General features: G+C 37.7%; 1 protein-coding gene across 1 annotated transcript in view; it reads right to left on the bottom strand.

The window, feature by feature from the left end:
* The window catches only part of pard6b (par-6 partitioning defective 6 homolog beta (C. elegans)), a 37,256-nt gene extending 25,783 nt beyond the window's left edge, over positions 1-11,473 (bottom strand). Inside the window, exons 1-2 of the mRNA XM_059332816.1 lie at positions 11,110-11,473; positions 6,909-7,131 (exon numbers count right to left, since the gene is read on the bottom strand). Coding sequence (XP_059188799.1) covers positions 6,909-7,131; positions 11,110-11,172 — 286 coding nt within the window. The 5' untranslated portion in view covers positions 11,173-11,473. The remainder of the gene's footprint in view (positions 1-6,908; positions 7,132-11,109) is intronic.
* Positions 11,474-17,713: the final 6,240 nt, after the last annotated feature.

Here is a 17,713-nt window from a genome sequence, read left to right as displayed (position 1 = left end):
GTTATAGAAAGCAAGTACCGGTAACTAGGATGTCGAACTGTTGGCCGCAAGTCTTCCTTCCTATTATCTGCCGAGGGAGTTTGCCATCTCTGTTTTTGTTTACGTCGCACCATCAGCTGCCGTAGATGTAGCAAGCCATGCCGCCCACTCAATCATCACTAAACTGCAGCCTAAACGTCCAAAATGTTTTTAGGTGAAATTTTCCCCTGGTATTGATGTCTGTCTGTTCCATTCTAGAGGAAAGAAGACTGCATATCGATGCAATAATGATCATTCTTTTCAATGTTGTAAATCATACCAGATTAGGGCTGGGCGATATATCAATATATTTTAAATGTGATATGGAATCAGACCATATCGCATATATTGATGTAGTTCAATTTTTGTTCTTTTTTTTTATATATAAACTTATATATTACTAGGGTTTGTAATATTTAGTTCTTTTGTAATGTTCGTTATTCTTTTCTCATATAAATATATTTATTTCAGAAAAAGATTGGCCTATTTAATTTCATAGGCTATTTTTATTTAAGATTTTTTTTTTATTTAAATGTGCATTTTATGGAGCTTTGATTTAAAAAAAAAAAATGTATGTTCACTTAAATAAACGGTTTCATTAAAACTACTTGTGACATGTCATATTTGAATTTGACTGAACATTTGCTCTCACTTTGCGATAAAAAAATCGGGATATATATCGTATATCGATATTCAGCCTAAATATATTGGGATATGACTTTTGGTCCATATCGCCCAGCTCTATAGCAGCTGTAAAACAGCCATGTCTCCAAAGCTGACAAGAAGCTACTCTTTGTTAGAACCTAAAACAGCACTCACTGATATGACAACAAGGAAAATAATGTTACTTTGAAAAGAAACTAAGATGGACATTAGTCATTGGACCATTTTGCATTTAACATCAGACTAATGACCACAACATTCTCCATTTACACTGAGCTTAGCAAAAAGTGTGGACCAGGAAGTAGCTCTAAATAACTCATCTAATGTGCTGCCTGGGCTGACTCTGTTAGATTTAACTGATTGTGTTGCAGAGAGTGTAGTGTCAAGCACTACTCAAAGTAGCAACAACTGCATGAGAATATCAGACACATCCAATTGTTGCAGAAAGATAGTTTGTGATATCAAACGCTAGGAATACTGCACCCAGCATACTTTGCAGCTCCAATCAGCCTTAAACAGACTCAAGCACTGTTAATCCACCAATGAACAGGCCTCTTCATGGCTGCCATGACAACCAGTAAACAGTGGACCCCTCAATGCCAGCTCAATAATCATCAACACATTGTTCGGGGACAGGGGGCGGGGTGTAGGGGATCCCCAGTGCTGTTATATTGCTGTGTGTTGAAGCAATTTTAAAAATGACTGGCATGGCCAGAGTCCTGTAGTCCACTCACAGGCACACACACTCAGCCCATTTGTCAGCTGTTAACAATACGACATTAATGGCTGCTCAGTGATCGGTAGCGTGGATGCATAAACAACAACAATGTGGGTATTATCCAAGAACCAGACCACAACAATACACCAACAGACACTCACAGCCTAACATCCATCCCTCTATCCATCCAACAAACCATCTGCACATCAATGAATGAACAAAACTAACAGAGCACCTAGCCCAGGATATATGTAGGATTTAGTCTTCCAGACCAATAAAAAACCATGCCAAAAATAACCTCACATGACACGCATGGACTGAACTGTGCCGAGACTGATCTTTCTTTTTCTTCTTTTTTTTTTTTTAAACACACACACACACACAAAAATGATGTCAATGGAAATTGTCTGTCAGAAACCTGTTCACAATCACTGAGACTGGAGGTCAAGTGTTATTAGTATTAAGATTGAACTGCACTATTCTACAATGGCCAACTTTTAACAAACTTTGGCTCACACTGCTGCGTTGTTTGAAGTCCTGCTCTTATGCAATAATGGCCAATCCCATCACATTTAACCACTGACAATCGAAGACATTTACATAATGACTCAGTTACCGTCTCAAAGGACCCAGTGGTAGTCTAATGGCAATATAAGGCGCTTTGTGACTGTAAGACTGCATTTAACACAAACTGATTTAGTGGAGTAACTCAGCATTTTTGAGCTGAAAACTCAAGGTGGGGGGTAGGGTGATCCTTCCTCATGACCTGCAGTATGACCTTCTTCCTATGCTGCTGATAACATTAAAGAGATTGGAGCTGGCTTTTAATTAAAACATCTCCCTTTGGAGTAGGGCTGGGCGATATGGACCAAAATTCATATCCCGATATATTAAGGCTGAATATTGATATACGATGTATATCACAATATTTTTATCGCAAAGTGACCCACCCCTCATTTTGAACAGGCACTACACTAGCCAGCACAAATAACACTACTCCAAAGAAGGGCTGGGCGATATAAAAGATATATCGATATATTTTTAAATATGATATGGAATTAGACCATATCGCATATATCGACAAAGTTCAAATTTTTTTCTTTCTTTATATATAAATGCTGCCCTTACTAGGGTTTGTCATATTTAGCTTTTTTGTAATGTTCGTTATTCTTTTCTCATATGAATATATTTATTTCAGGAAAACAATTGGCCTATTTTATTTAATAGGCTATTTTTATTTCAAGATGTTTTTTATTTAAATGTGCACTTTATGGGACTTTGATTTGAAAAGAAGGTACTCCTGTTATACAGTATTTATGTTCACTTAAATAAAAAGTTTCAATAAAACTACTTGTGACATGTCATATTTGACTTTGACTGAACATTTGCTCTCACCGATAAAAATATCAGGGATATATATCGTATATCGATGTTAAGCCTAAATATATCGGGATATGACTTTTGGTCCATATTGCCCAGCCCGAGTACATGGTATCAAAAGAAAGCAGAACTCAACAATGAAGCACTGAGAAAAGAAAAGCAGAAAATGAAAAGCAGTGTCAAACAGAAAAGTTCAACAAAAATTTAACAGCATGTCATCATTATAAAAGTTATCATCCCCATTGCATCGCATTGTGTGATATTAATGTTGGCATAGTGTTCAGTGTTCGCATATTGTAATATTTCACCAGAAATAGCAGGTAATTAATGTACTATTAGTTACATACTACGGTTTTAGACATACTAAAAAAATGTGCATACTGTTTTAGCATACTTATTGGCATGTTAGTACAACATTTCCAACGCAGAGTCATCCTTCATCTGTTCTTGAATTGTACTGTAGCAAGCAAAGGCAAGCATTGCTGTTCAGTAATGTAACAGTTATTGAGGTCCCATCCCAACGAGCTACACAGTGTCCCCAGAGCGCGCACTCGACACTGCATTTCCTTGGCTACTCAGCAATACATCCACAAAGTGTCCATTGAAGCAATGGTTGTCGAGAAAGGGCAGACAGGCAGAGATCTGTTATTTTAGTTAGATACTATAAATAACAACACACAAGTTCAAAAAGGACTTATTGTGATTAAAGCAATTTCTCCAAAACAAGATAATTTGTCAGTTTTGGCAGATTTCAATGATGTGAGATAATTCCCACATAAACAAACGCAGCAATCAGTGTTTAAAAGTTTCTTAGTTGGCGCTTGGCCCGACACACCTCTCTCACCCTCACAGTGAAGCCATCAACTTACTGTAGAACCACCACTAGAGATAAGAACTCCGGATATATAATAAATGATCTATAAATTGACAATGTGCTGCATCTGCACACTGCAGAGCCTTTTAAGCTGGGTCCAACTGGTGCTTAGCAGGAAGGTGAAGGGGGGTAGACAAATCAGGGGGGAAACCAGGGTCTGGGGGTAATGGGGTCTTCAGGGGGTTGTGGCTGCATTAGTGTGTGTGTGTGTGTGTGTGTTCTTGTACTTCCTACATAGTGAGGACCGGAACATGTTTTTAACCAACAGAGTGAGGACATTTTTGCAAAGTGAGGACATTTCGGCCAGTCCTCACTTCTTTAAAGGTTTTTTTGAGATTTCAGACTTTGTTTTAAGGGTTAAAGGTTACATGATAATGATAATTAACTGAAACTGTATTGCGTGGTTACAAAACTAACTAAAATTATAGTGAAAATGTCCTTCGTTTTCGTCTTTGTCAACTTTTTTCATACATAATAAAGATGGATCAGACAAAGGAAATAAAGGCAAAATTTACTGTGACCTCTTTTAATCTCCCAGCCAACAAATACCCCATTACAAAAAACTACAACTAATAAAAACTAAACTAAAACGAGCAAAATCACTCTAAAAAAACTTGTTAAAACTAACTGAATTTGAAAACAAAAATTCACAACTAAATTAAAACTAAAACTAATGAAAAATCCAAAACTATTATAACCTTGCTAGGGAATACACTGTTACAACGAGGGTCCTCACAAAGATAGAAGTACAAGAATGTGTGTGTGTGTGTGTGTGTGTGTGTGTGTGTGTGTGTGTGTGTGTGTCTTTAGTCTTTGTTCCATCTTTTCTACAAGGCAGTGTGTATGCGAGTGCCTGACTGAAGTGTGGTGCCTACTCGCCTGCATGACTGTGTTTTCATGTGCTCCTGTGTGTGTGAGCAGTGAGCAGCAGTGAGCCCAGCGTGGGACTAGTGTCTGTAGCGTGTAATTGAAACACGGTCCCATGCAGCGCTACACAGTGACCCCACTAATCTCCTCCTGACAAAGTGGCTTAGCGTCTATAGGGTCATATGGCACAGCGAGACAGCTTAAACACAACAGAGCATGCGGGCCGACCTGCCACAGCCAGCAGACCCCGGGGTCCTCCCCGCATTCAACAGGTCACACTCAGACACTCATTAGCTAAGATGCACTTCAAAAATCAATTCAATCAATACTTTATATGTAGACTGACAGAAACAGGTTTATGCTAATCCCTAAACATGTGCAAACAATGACTAGCAAACTACAGTCATGAGCAAATATTACAGCAACCAAAACGTCTATGTTCTCCAACTAACTATGTCCCCCAGCACCTGAAAAAAGACAGACGAATTGCCTGTGACACCATATAAGATATTAGAACAATAATTATAATTAGAGCTGCAACAATTATTCGATTAATTGAACAATAATCGATTATTAAATTCATTGTCAATTATTTTGATAATGGGATAATTGGTTTGAGCAGTTTTTTAAAGACAATAAGTCCAAATTTTCTGATTTCAGCTTCTTCAATTAAGAAGAAGAGAAGAAAGAGAAGATTACTTTATTAATCCCACAATGGGGAAATTCAACTTCTGCATTAAACCCATCCTTTTTTACACACAAGTGAACACACCATGCAAGGAGTAGTGGGCAGCCCGATTACTAACCTCTAGGCCACAGACTGCCCAATGTGAATATTTCTGGTTTCTTTGTTCCTTTATGACAATAAACTGAATATCTCTTTGGTTTGTGGACAAAACAAGAGATGTGAGGACGTCATCTTGTGGTTTGGGAAACACTGCTTGATATTTTTCAACATTTTATTGACCAAACAACTAATCGATTGATCGTTTAAATAATGGACAGATAAATCGATAATTAAAATAGTCGTTAGTTGCAGCCCTAATTATAATAGTTATCATTAATGATTATACTAGAGTCAGCAAGGACGTAAGACACAACAGGAGCATTGTGTACAAAAAGTGACTGTGTTGAACCTGTCAGTAGTCACACAGTAAAAACAAGTCTCCCGTGTGACTGCTGTGCCAAAGAAACAGGATATCCTCGTCTAATTAATACCCCTTGGACAGTTTGATAAACGGTAGTCAGAGCAAAGTGAATAAAAAAAAAGAACAGCACATATCCATCTATTCTTTATTGCTCTTTATGTGGACTCTTTAGTTTTGTCCAGCCCTTGCAGAGGGATCGCTTTGGAAACAAACACTGCTTCTCAGCAAGGTCGCTGACCTTTAGCTCTGTGGGTCAGAAAGGGACACTAAAGGACATAACTAGAGCACAGGGGGATGAGGGGCTTGTTTGCAGTGACAGCTCAATAAGGACAAAATACATGGCAGTGTGAAAATTGACAAGGTGAGGTGATGCGCTTGGGATGAGCTTAATAATAGAGGTGTGAATCCCCAGAGGCCCCACGATACAATTTTATCCCGATACTTGAGCCACAATACGATATTATTGCGATTTTAAGAATTACACGATATGGTGAGTATTGCGATACAATATATTGCGATTTAACTGTTTAACTGCATTTTGTGTTTACAGAATTAAATTCAATCAAGAATTGTTTTTTGTTAAATTAGAGAAAAATTCTCAGTCTATTCATCTCATTATTTTTTTTAAATTTCTCCACAATGAGAGTCAAACCCACAGACTGACCAACAAAGTATTCAGCCAAACTGAACTCAACTGATATCAATCATGTATGGACAACAATTGCAGCATTTTATCAAACTTTCCTCAACTTCAAGCTTCACTGCTGTGCATTTTTTTTTTTTGAATGAAACATCAAAAAAAGCCGAACTTTGCAGCGTTGTTTCGACAACTTCACATGATATCCTGATGCACATCCTGATGGTGCCTATAGATTCCTTAGATCTTCTAAATTCATATGATACCAGTATCTCCAGTATATTCCTAAAAATGAGCTCACTATGGCCCCCGGAAAAAAAGGCGAAAATGCTAATGGCCAGTCGGCCGGCAGAACGCTAAATATCGATACTTGGCAGCCATGAATCGATATTATATTGCCACGTAAAATATCACGATACTATGCTGTAGATACTATACTTAATAAAATGATTTCCTGTACAAATCTTATCCCATATTTCCAAGCTATACAATTTGAAGCCAACACAAGACTTAGGACTATAGGAAAGCAGGTCTGACATATCAAACAGGTGGAGAAGCTGACTTTTTTGAGCTTTTTGTTCACAACACTTCCTCTGTGCTTACCTTTCCTCTGCAGGAACAGCCTGAGTAGAGGGCTGGCAGTGGAGATGGCTTTGTGGTAGTTATCGTCATTGTTGATGGGCAGCAGGTCGCCGTGGACGTCGGCATAGCCCACCAACAGCTCCACGTTGGGGATGCGGTGCACATGCTGCAGGAGGCCGTAGAACTCATCGAACCGGCCTGGCTTCGACCGATCCAGGGAGAACCGACGAAACTCTGCACCAAACTGGGATGGAGCAGACAGGCAAACACATGTGAGTCCAATTGTATAAGACATATGGAAGAAGGGAGATTGAGAGAATGGTTAATTAGGGCCAAACCAAAGGAAAAGGAAAAGGAAAGGAAAAAGGCTACTCTCGCGTTGTATGCACTAGGGTTGTCAAAAGTATCGATACTCAAAAAAGTATTGATACTAAAACGTTGTATCCGAATACGATACTCATTTTCAGAAGTATCAAACTGACCTATTACTGATGTTATTGTGGCCGGTGGTCCGCATTAATGTTGGCCTTGTTATTATTAGCCATTAGCCACAGCTAGCAATTAAAGGCTGACTGTTAATGATTATAAGCAACGTAAATAAATAAATAAATCAGGCACGTAGTATGCCCATATTACATTAATTGGCACAGTGTCAGTATACATAAGCATTAAGAGTTAATAAGTTTATATAAATGTTGGTGACTGAAAAGTGTTATTTTCTCTCTTGAAGTCCCAGAATGACGCAGAGAAAAGTCGAGCTGCAACCAAACAGCAACACACACAGCCGACTCTACCGTCTGTGTTTGACCAACTACGAAAATATGTATGTTCATTTTTACATGTTGCATTTTTCTTGTTAATAAAAATATTTCTGTTAAATTTTGGGGTCTTTGTTTTTATCCTTGTGGTATCGAAAATGGTATCGAGTACTGAATATTTTCCTGAGTATCGGTATCAAGTTGAAAATTTTAGTATCGTTACAACCCTAGTATGCACACAATATTAAAAGGCACAGTTCCAGGGCTGTAGTATTTGAGTCAAGTCTTGGTTTTGAGTCTTTCAGACCACTGTTTTGAAGTCTTGTGCTTGTCTTGGTCTCGGGCCTCAAGTTGTTCCTGGCTACGGAATTTTGCCGGATTCTATCGAAGGGATGTGTTGGATTAGTTTGATGTTAGAAGACAGAAAAATCTGGTTTATAGATGGATCATTTTGTCCATTCTAACTCCTTGATAACAAATCAGCACTGAAAAGACACTATTGCCTCTTGTGGACTGGAATGGAACACAATTTGCTTTTGAATCAGTCTTGACTGCCTTTTGACTTGGTCTTTTACTCTGACTCAAATGGAGCTAGCCTTGGACTTGACTTGACCAGAGGCCTAGACAGTTTTCCCAAAAAATCAAAAATAGATATTTTTTCTCTTACCTGTAGCACTTTTTATTGGGCTAGATAATCTACAGAGCTAATTGGGAGCAGTTCCATGTAGGAACTATACTACAAATAGGATGGTTCCTTCATTAAACTGCTCCGAACAAGGTCTGTGGATGACCTTGACTCACCAGGTCATGGTTTCTGGAAGGATGCATTGCTATTGATTTTTTTTTTTTTTTTAATGTTTCTTCTTTTGGCTCTTTTAGCACCAAAGGCCAAGTGCCAGTTTCATTCTATTCGAGAGAAGGCAGACATCTCTATGGCCAATATCTCCAACACTTGGCAACTCACACGAAAAAACAATCTAGATGAATAAATAGCTCTTTATTTTTGGGCGAACCGTCTCGTGAACCGTCTGAGATTTGAGGCTGTGACTGATCAGTACAAACTGTCCTCGTAGTCTAGCTAATTTCAAAACCACAGTAGGCTGTCTGCAAGTCTGCCATCCATGTGGATAAACGAACACACCACATGTGATGAATTATTAATATGGACTTTGTGATGTGCCCATCTCTATGTTTGTGTGTTTGTGGATCCAATATGTTTGAGACTTAAAAAGCATTGTCTACTCAAGCTGTCTAAGGGAATGTTTGGTATTCATGGGTAAGAAAGACGATGTGTTTTCAGCTTACATGCATGCCCACAAAACATGCTGCTGGCTTATGAGTAATGTAGTAATCAGTTTAGTCTGACTGGATCAATGGCTGCAGATGCCTAATCTTAAGGCAACTGTTTGGCTGACACAGAGCCTAATGTCCTGTTGGTGCTGTTGATGAGAAGTACCAAGTGTTGTGGTTACTGTTGCCCAGCACTGACTAAAGATGATCTACAATTCACTGCCAACCTGGACGCTTGTCATCTAATGCATTCCTACGAAGCAGGAGCTACTTAGAGCTACTACTATATTAACTAACTGTATAGAGCTACGGTTGAACAAAACTACCCTTCAGATCATATTTCCCAAACACAAAAAGAAACAAGTTTCAAAAACCATGTGAGACAACAGTTGAGATGTTTGCATTAGATCTTAGATATTAAGATGTATTACTGAATTACAATAACCTCAAATTAACTCTTATTGTGTACTAAATGTGTTTGCATGTTCAGTTGTAAGAGTTTGTCACTCAGCATTTAAATATAGATGCAATATGAATGTTTGTTGTTCTTTCATGTGTTAACGTCCTTTTGTCACTGTGTTATGTTTGTGTATGGACCCCAGGAAGAGTAGCTCATGTTTCTATATCAGCCTGATGGGGATCCTAATAAACACAAACAGGTTGGGAAATAAAACTGCCTGTTTCTGGTACGTACATGTCAACTCACATACTAACATTCAGATAAGAGTAGACGAAACACTGTGGAAGGGGCTGAGCAGAGAGTATTTTATTAATTAGTTGTAGGGTGGGAGACCCTGGTTTGGGGAAACGTGCAGTTTAACTGACATTGTTTGGGCCTCCAACCTCCACAGTATTTATCTTGTTCAGAAAAGATTTGTTAGAAATGGCACATTTTCAAAACGACTAGATTGTTCTGCTCCCCTTTTCCAAAAACTCAAGATAATGACAATTTTCAGATCAATATATACCAAATATGCATTTTTATCTTTAAGTATATGTATAGTCCAAACTCAATTCCTAAACCTTTCAGTGAATACTTCCATGGCAACTCACAATTACACAAGTACAAAACTAGACAATTAACAAGATTTCACCCTCCTCACGATCGTACTACCCTTGGTCAATGTTCCTTACAATACAGAGGATCAATACTCTGGAATGATCAGTTTAATAGTTCAATACAGTTTTCCTCTCTGAACTCATATAAAAGCAGTTTAGTGGCTCTGATGCTCAGGTGACTAAGTAGTACACACACTCATAAACAGGCACGCATGCACACACATACACACAGTTCTACACTTTGTTCTCTTTTATTTTTAATAGTATTATAATTTTGCTTAATTTTTATGTGTCATTATTATTATTTATCTTTTTTTCTCTATTTCATAATTACTTGTTTTTAGTTTCATTTGTGAACCTAAATATAGGTACTACTTTGCACCTTCCTTTTGTTGTTATATCTTTATCCTTGTCTTTTGTCTTATTATTGTGCAAAATAAAATAATAAAAAATACAAAAATTAAAAAAAACTTACAATATGCAGTGACACAAAGAAATAGGTTAAGTTTGTGTCAACATATTCGTTTTTTTAAAAACTAGTTTTGGGCAACAAAAAGCGCCCTGAGGCCCCGTTCCTTCATGTCCTGGCGGAAGGAGCCATGAGCCTGTCGCAGGCCGTATGACACCTACACGCACAGCACAACAACATAACAAGCAGCTATAAACATGTCATACCAGCCTCATTTAACATAAGGCCTTATGACCAAAGTAAACTTCCCAAGGGGTTATTCTTCAACGACAACTTGACTGAAACTTTTGAGTCAATATTTGGTCCATGAGCAGGAGGAGCAAGAGGAGGAGGTGACAGGTGACACTGGCTCACTGCGGCGTCAGCTGACAATAACCTCCACCTTCAAACTTACTCACTTAACACTTCAACTTAATAAAACTACGCCACCGTTAATACACATGTGAGCATGGCGAGCTACCAGCGAGCTAGTCCCGAGTGTTAAACCCTGTGGAGGCTAGTTAAGCTCTAGCTTCTATCTATGTCATTTGTGCGACATCATACATAACTTGCTATCAAGCCACTTAGCAGCTAAATTAGCTCATCACGGGGAGAGTTAAGACCGCAGATACAGCAAGTAAACTGACAAATAAGTGTCCATATGTACCTTGCTCTTCACCTCCACGGCACACAGAGAACGGCTGCTCGGCACTCGGTGGTTTTTGTTCATGTTTCGCTAGCAGCGGGACGCCGCCAAGCACTCACACACTCGCCCTGCTCCTGCTGCTCCTGCCGCCGCCGCTGCTCTCTATCCAGAAACCGTATTATGTACCCACCAGTTACCGTCCCACTGACACGGACTGTCCCGCCACTCCTCGACGTCCAACGGCTCGTGCTGTTTCTCCAAGAATGCGACAAGGGCTGCCACCAGCCTAGCTCAGCCTGTAAACTTCTCTCCTGTCATAGTTGCCGCTGCCAGTGTAGCTCCACCACTACTATGTACTGAGTCTGTGGAGCTACCTCCACCTCTATCTGTGCCTGGAGAGCTGACACCACCCTTCAAAATAAAAGACTCGGTCTCTTCACAATAAGAGCTCGCTGTCGTCCCCAGCTCATTAACTCTCTGGAGCAGGGGTGTCCAACTCAAATACACAGTGGGCCAAAATTTTAAACTTGGACAAAGTCGCGGGCCAACATTGATATTTATTGAAAAAATTGACCTAAACAAGTTCAAACGAAATGGAACAAGCAAAGCTTGATATAACTTAATATTGCAAACATGCAAAATTGAATATCAAATAAAACAAACAAACACATCAATGGCATTCATTTCTTCAATAAAATTTAAATAAAAATCGTATGTCCCTTTATTTTATATGTGGCCTTCTTTAAATTTAAATTTAACAGTAATCTTATTCCACAGGCTAAAAATAAATGTAAGCATAAAATAACAATAATAAACCAAATGACTAATAATAATATCCTTCAATGAATGTGCAACCATTCAAGCCCATGCCTTGGACTAGCAAGAAAAAGTGCATAAAGACAATTTTAATTGTTGCCCAGTTTGCTACACACTGATCTACTGCGTTCAAGCCAAAACACGAGCAGAGCATTCTGGGATTTGTAGTATTATTTGCGCTGTATAATACCGGCGGGCCAGCTCTTGTCGTCATTTGGTATTTCCTCGCGGGCCAAATATAATTATAAAGCGGGCCAAATTTGGCCCACGGGCCAGAGTTTGACACCTCTGCTCTGGAGTCTCCAAAAGCACCAAATCATGACTTCTTCATCACATCCAGACTAGAAAACAAAGCAGCGTGGAGCCCTACTGTAAATTTACCTGTAAAGTTCTGGCTGTAAACTCCATGAGGCCAGTTTCAGTTTGATGATGATATACCAAGTAAAACTGGAGACAAGCTCAAATATATTTAGTATAAAATGATAGAACTGGATGGAACCCTCTTATATGTTATATTTGACACCTTTGTTCACATTTGCAACATTTCAAATTCTTTATTGAGCATGATAGTGTTTTGAAAGTAAAACAAAAGATTCAAAATCACATTTTATGTTGGACTAAAGGACTAAAAAAGACACAAAATGACTGAAAAAAGACACAAAATGACCAAAAACCCCCCACAAAAAGACACAAAATGACTGAAGAAAAGACACAAAAAGACACAGAATGACCAGAGAAGAAACAAAAAGACACAAAATGACAAAAAAAGACACAAAATGACCAAAGACATGAAAAGGATTAAAAAATGAACAAAATAGCCCCAGACTCCATAGAGTTAAGCCAGTCTAAGCTATGTCTGTGAAGATTATAAGGACATACTTTGTTAAACTAAATATATTTCACTTTTATATGAATCAACAATATAGCCATAATGAGGCACAATTCATTGTTTTGTGCTAAAATAATATTTTCTATATTTTTGAACATATTTTTGATTCACAAATTCATTACTGTAATGCATCCAGATAAGAATGTCATGGTTTCCCCCACACTTATATACAATAAATATTTAATCAACTTATTTAAGATTTTTTTTTTTATTTAAATGTGCACTTTATGGAGCTTTGATTTGAAAAAAAAGGTACTCCTGTTATACAGTATTTATATTCACTTAAATAAACGGTTTCAATAAAACTACTTGTGTCATGTCATATTTGGCTTTGACCTTGCGATAAAAATACTGGGATATATATCGTATATCGATATTTAGCCTAAATATATCGGGATATGACTTTTGCTCCATATTGCCCAGCCTTACTTATAATTAATAAAATACTCTATGCTCAGCCCCTTCCACAATGTTCGTCTACTCATATCTGAATGTCAGTATGTACCAGAAACAGGCCTGGGAGTTTTATTTCTCAACCTATTTATGTTTATTAGTCCTCGTGGGCTCGGAGCCCTTTCCCGCATGTCTTCCCCTCTGTCTCCCCCTTTACTCTGTCCTATCAATAAAGCCCAAAAATGGCCAAAAAAATATATTTAAAAAAAAAAAGCATATTTTAAATTAATCGACATTACATAATACAGATATAACATTTATGCGGTAGTGAATGTCACGAATGACTGCAACTTATTTCTTATAGTATAGTGACATCTTGTGGCCAAAAGCAATATAGGCCAACCACGGCTGGTTATCTGCTTAATGAAATTACACCAGTGTTTTAGAATTAATTAGATGTATGCCAGCCAGTGACAGAATTGTGAATAAATACATGGTTAAGATTACCTATCATAACATATTAGTATTTGCAAGAGTTTCCAAATCTAATGTAAGGGCCAGTAACATTACACAAATGGGATGGCACTCTAGCCAACTCCTAGCCATTCATTCTCTTGTCTGCTCTATTCTTCACATGCCAAATACTAAACTGTCTTGTTATTTTGAGATCCAGCCACTCCCTACTACCCTGCAGTAACTCCTTCCCTTCCTTCATCCCCTGTCATTCCCTGCCCACCTGCTCATCTCTTCCTACTTTCCCTAATTGGCACTCCAGTATAAAGTATATACCAGTCAATTCTCACTCATTTCCTGCCAGATTGTTTGTTGTGCCTGAGCTTTCTAGTCTATTGTCCTTCCTTCCTGAACCCTGGACTTCTGCTTCTCTGCAAGACCCCCTGTTTTTTGCGCACAAGTGAACATGAACTTTATTGTATATATATTTTTTATATATATAATATTTATTGAGTTTTGTTTTACAAAATCGACACATAGGTCACAAGAAAAATATAAAACAAGCAAACATACAAGAACATGGTGGCCAAAGGTAGCATAGTTTAAGGCATCTATTCTCAACCTTGGAGTCGGGACCCCAATTGAGGTCGCTAGATGATTTCTGGGGGTCGCCAAATCATTTTGGAAGTCAGCTCAGTCTCCACTGTCTTTTTGGTCATTTGATGTCTTTTTTTGGTCATTTTATGTTTTGTTTTGTCATTTTGTGTCTTTTTTGGTCATTTTGTTTGTTTTTTTGGGCCATTTTGTGTCTTTTTTGGTCAATTTGTGTCTTTTTGTGGTCATTTTGTGTCTTTTTCTGATCATTTTATGTCATAAAATATAAAAAATATATATAAATGCACAGACAGAGAGGTGTTTTAGTTGTTGTCTGCTTCATTATTTGTCCAAAATTCGTCGTATCAACTGAGTTTGTATGATCTGAACTGTGCATGTGAGATTGTGTTCAGTGAGCGGGGGTCGCAGACAACATGCATGTTAGATTGGGGGTCGCGACTCAAAAAGGTTGAGAACTACTGGTTTAAGGAACAAGAGTCCTTGAGGATCCATTCAAAAAAGAGTACATGAGTGTAGAGCAAATGAACATAAGTATAAATATGCAGAGGGTAAAATTATTCTGCTCCAGGTTTGTCTATTGAATGAGCCAGATTATTGTTCTTAATATGATGTATAAAACGTCCCCATACTCTTTGAAACACCTCTTGTTTATTCTTAAGCGTGTATGTAATTCTTTCCAGGGGCAAACATAAAGATAATTCCTTAAACCACTGTGATATGCTTGGTTTACCAATGTTTTTCCATGTTAATGTGCAGTAATGTGCTGCTCACAGCTCCTTGCATGGTGTGTTCACTTGTGTATAAAAAAAAAAAGGATGGGTTAAATGCAGAGGTTTAATTTCCCCATTGTGGGGTTAATAAAGTAATCTCTTCTCTTACCTTTATCTTCAAAACATCTAGTGTATGAACCAGGTATGTTACTGTTAAATTTGTTTAATTTTACTGGTGAAATATATACTCTCATTAACCAATTAAACTGTAAAAGTTTTAGGAGTGTATTACCTGACTGGGTTTGGGCTGTCTTACAGGCTCTATGCCACTGTTCCACTGTTAAGTCTTCTCGTAAAACTATTTCCCGTGCTCTGCATTTAGAATTAGAGGAGAACGTGAACTTTTACACAACATAACATGCTTGTCTGTGAGTTTTGGGTTCAACCCTATTATCTACTGAACCTTTACATACAGAGACCTAGTTGATAACATTTTTACATGGCTAAAAGTAATTTCTGTTTCATTTGTGTTGTTGTTCTTTAAATATGAGTGAATCTTAAATATACAACATACAGTAAGAACTCAATATATAACAAATCCTGGAATTATGATAAAATACAGACTAATACAAATACTTACATTTGGTCAGAGAGAGACAGAGAGAGAGAAAACAATATAAAAAACAGATATTAAATATATAGATAGAAAACAGTCATTCTTGAATAGCACAACAATGTAAATTGAAGAAAAAGTACAATAATTATAAAAACTAAACAATATGGGTAGCAAGCTCTTAATGGAGCATTTGCATCACATACAGAATGGCGAAGAATTCTTCGCTCATTTGGGCAAATGCAAAAGTCAGTGTCCATGTGATCACTGGTCCACACAGGTATTTTTACAATACATCTTATCAGTTACTATGCAACACATTTGGTTGCATTGTAAAAATAGAAGAAAAGAAAGTCACATATAATTGCATTGCTATATTTTCACACTTACTAATACTGGTTAAGCATACACATCTCTTTGATTTAAATAGGGTACATGACAAAAGAACAACCAACCACTGTCCTCTGACATAAAAGTATAATCATGAAAATGTAGTAAAATTATTAATTTATTGATTATTTTCTCTCTGTTAGCTGACTGATTGTTTGGTTCTAAAAAATAGTGATAATAGCTAGAATAGAGCCCAAAGGGACATTCAGCTAGACCTGTATATTCTTTTAGGTAGTTTAATTTATAACATCATATTGAATAAGCTTTTAATTTTATTTTATCATTTGTATTTGTCAAATTAAAAGTGAAATCTACATCTGTCAGATAATTGTAGTTAAGGAAAGACTACAGTATACTGTTTGAAATGTGAGTAAAAGTATACGAAAAGAAAGGACTGAAGGTAAATACAGTAAGTACAGTACTTGTGTAATGTGCCAAGTGACATTCAATCACTGTAACTTTGGGATCAGAGTCTTGCTTAAGGACATGAAACCAACCCTAAAAACAGCTCTACCTCCAAGCTCACTCAGCCTGCCGAGAAAATGCTGATAGCTTAATAAAAAGGTAATTTACTTTACAAAAAGCTTACGCAATGCGCCATGGACAGGCCTGGTATATTTTTGGTGTTAGTTCACCAAAACACTGATCATTGTGGCATTATCCTTCTTTATTTTATTAGTGATATAGATAGATTACAAAGGGAGACAGAGGGAAAGACATGCAGCAAAGGGCCCCGAGCTGTTAAAGGGGTAAAAGTTCAAAGACGAAAAACAGAGCATTGGGGTAGCGACCTGTTAATCACAAGATAGCCATGCCCTAAAGCATACCCTGCCCTTTATCGTCTATTTTACTCTAAATAGGGCTGTAATTTACTAAATGAACATCATGCTGCGTTGGAGAAGACTTAAAACTATGCATTGAGACCAATTCACCTCCATAAAAACGTACTTCTTTTTGCAACAAGTGGATTCGCCCCCTGCTGGCAATTAGATTGAATGCAGGTTTAGGACACTTCAGAATCAGAATCAGAATCAATTTCTTTATCAATCTCAGGGCGGAAATTACTTAATTACCTAACTTGCCTACTGCATTGATTTCTCTTATCAGGCCTGCCGGTTGCCATGGGGTTTAAACATTTTCTCTTTTACTTGTGATTCAGCTCTCTTTACAGCATCTAAGGCTAATTGATCTTATCAGATTACATTTCTTTCCCTCTGCTCAGTATCGGACCAATACCAAAACTGAGCATCACATTGGCTCTAATTTTGTTGAGGACACATTTATCATTACCAGTATGAGTGCAATAAAACAAATCAAATCAAATCAGCGATGGCTGACTTCCTCTGAGCTGCTTCACTTTGAAGGTTCTGGTGTTGTGCATGTTTGTTCACTGTCACATTGTCAAGGCTTACTGGGACATTTGAAGAACAGATGCATTGTTAACAATGTTATTAGTAACAAATGGGCTTTTCACATAATAAGACAAAATGGCTCCTGTGAAAAGGGTCTATTTGTACCCTGCTGGCATTTAAACATTTTCACAAGACTTGTTTTAATATCCTTTTCAGTCATTCAACAAAGATTGAGATTCAATTTTTTTTAAATCTCCACCAAGCATAAGCCTCAAGGTGATCATGCGTTTGGCTGCATTTATGACTGTATGATTCTGCTGTCTGTCTGTATGTATGTACACATTTCATATCTCATACTTACTGACTGTGACTGCTGACTCCTCACTCCTTTGGT

This window comes from Centropristis striata, chromosome 5 (genome assembly GCF_030273125.1).
Source record: "Centropristis striata isolate RG_2023a ecotype Rhode Island chromosome 5, C.striata_1.0, whole genome shotgun sequence".
Lineage (NCBI taxonomy): Eukaryota > Metazoa > Chordata > Actinopteri > Perciformes > Serranidae > Centropristis > Centropristis striata.
This window is presented reverse-complemented; position numbering and strand designations above follow the sequence as displayed.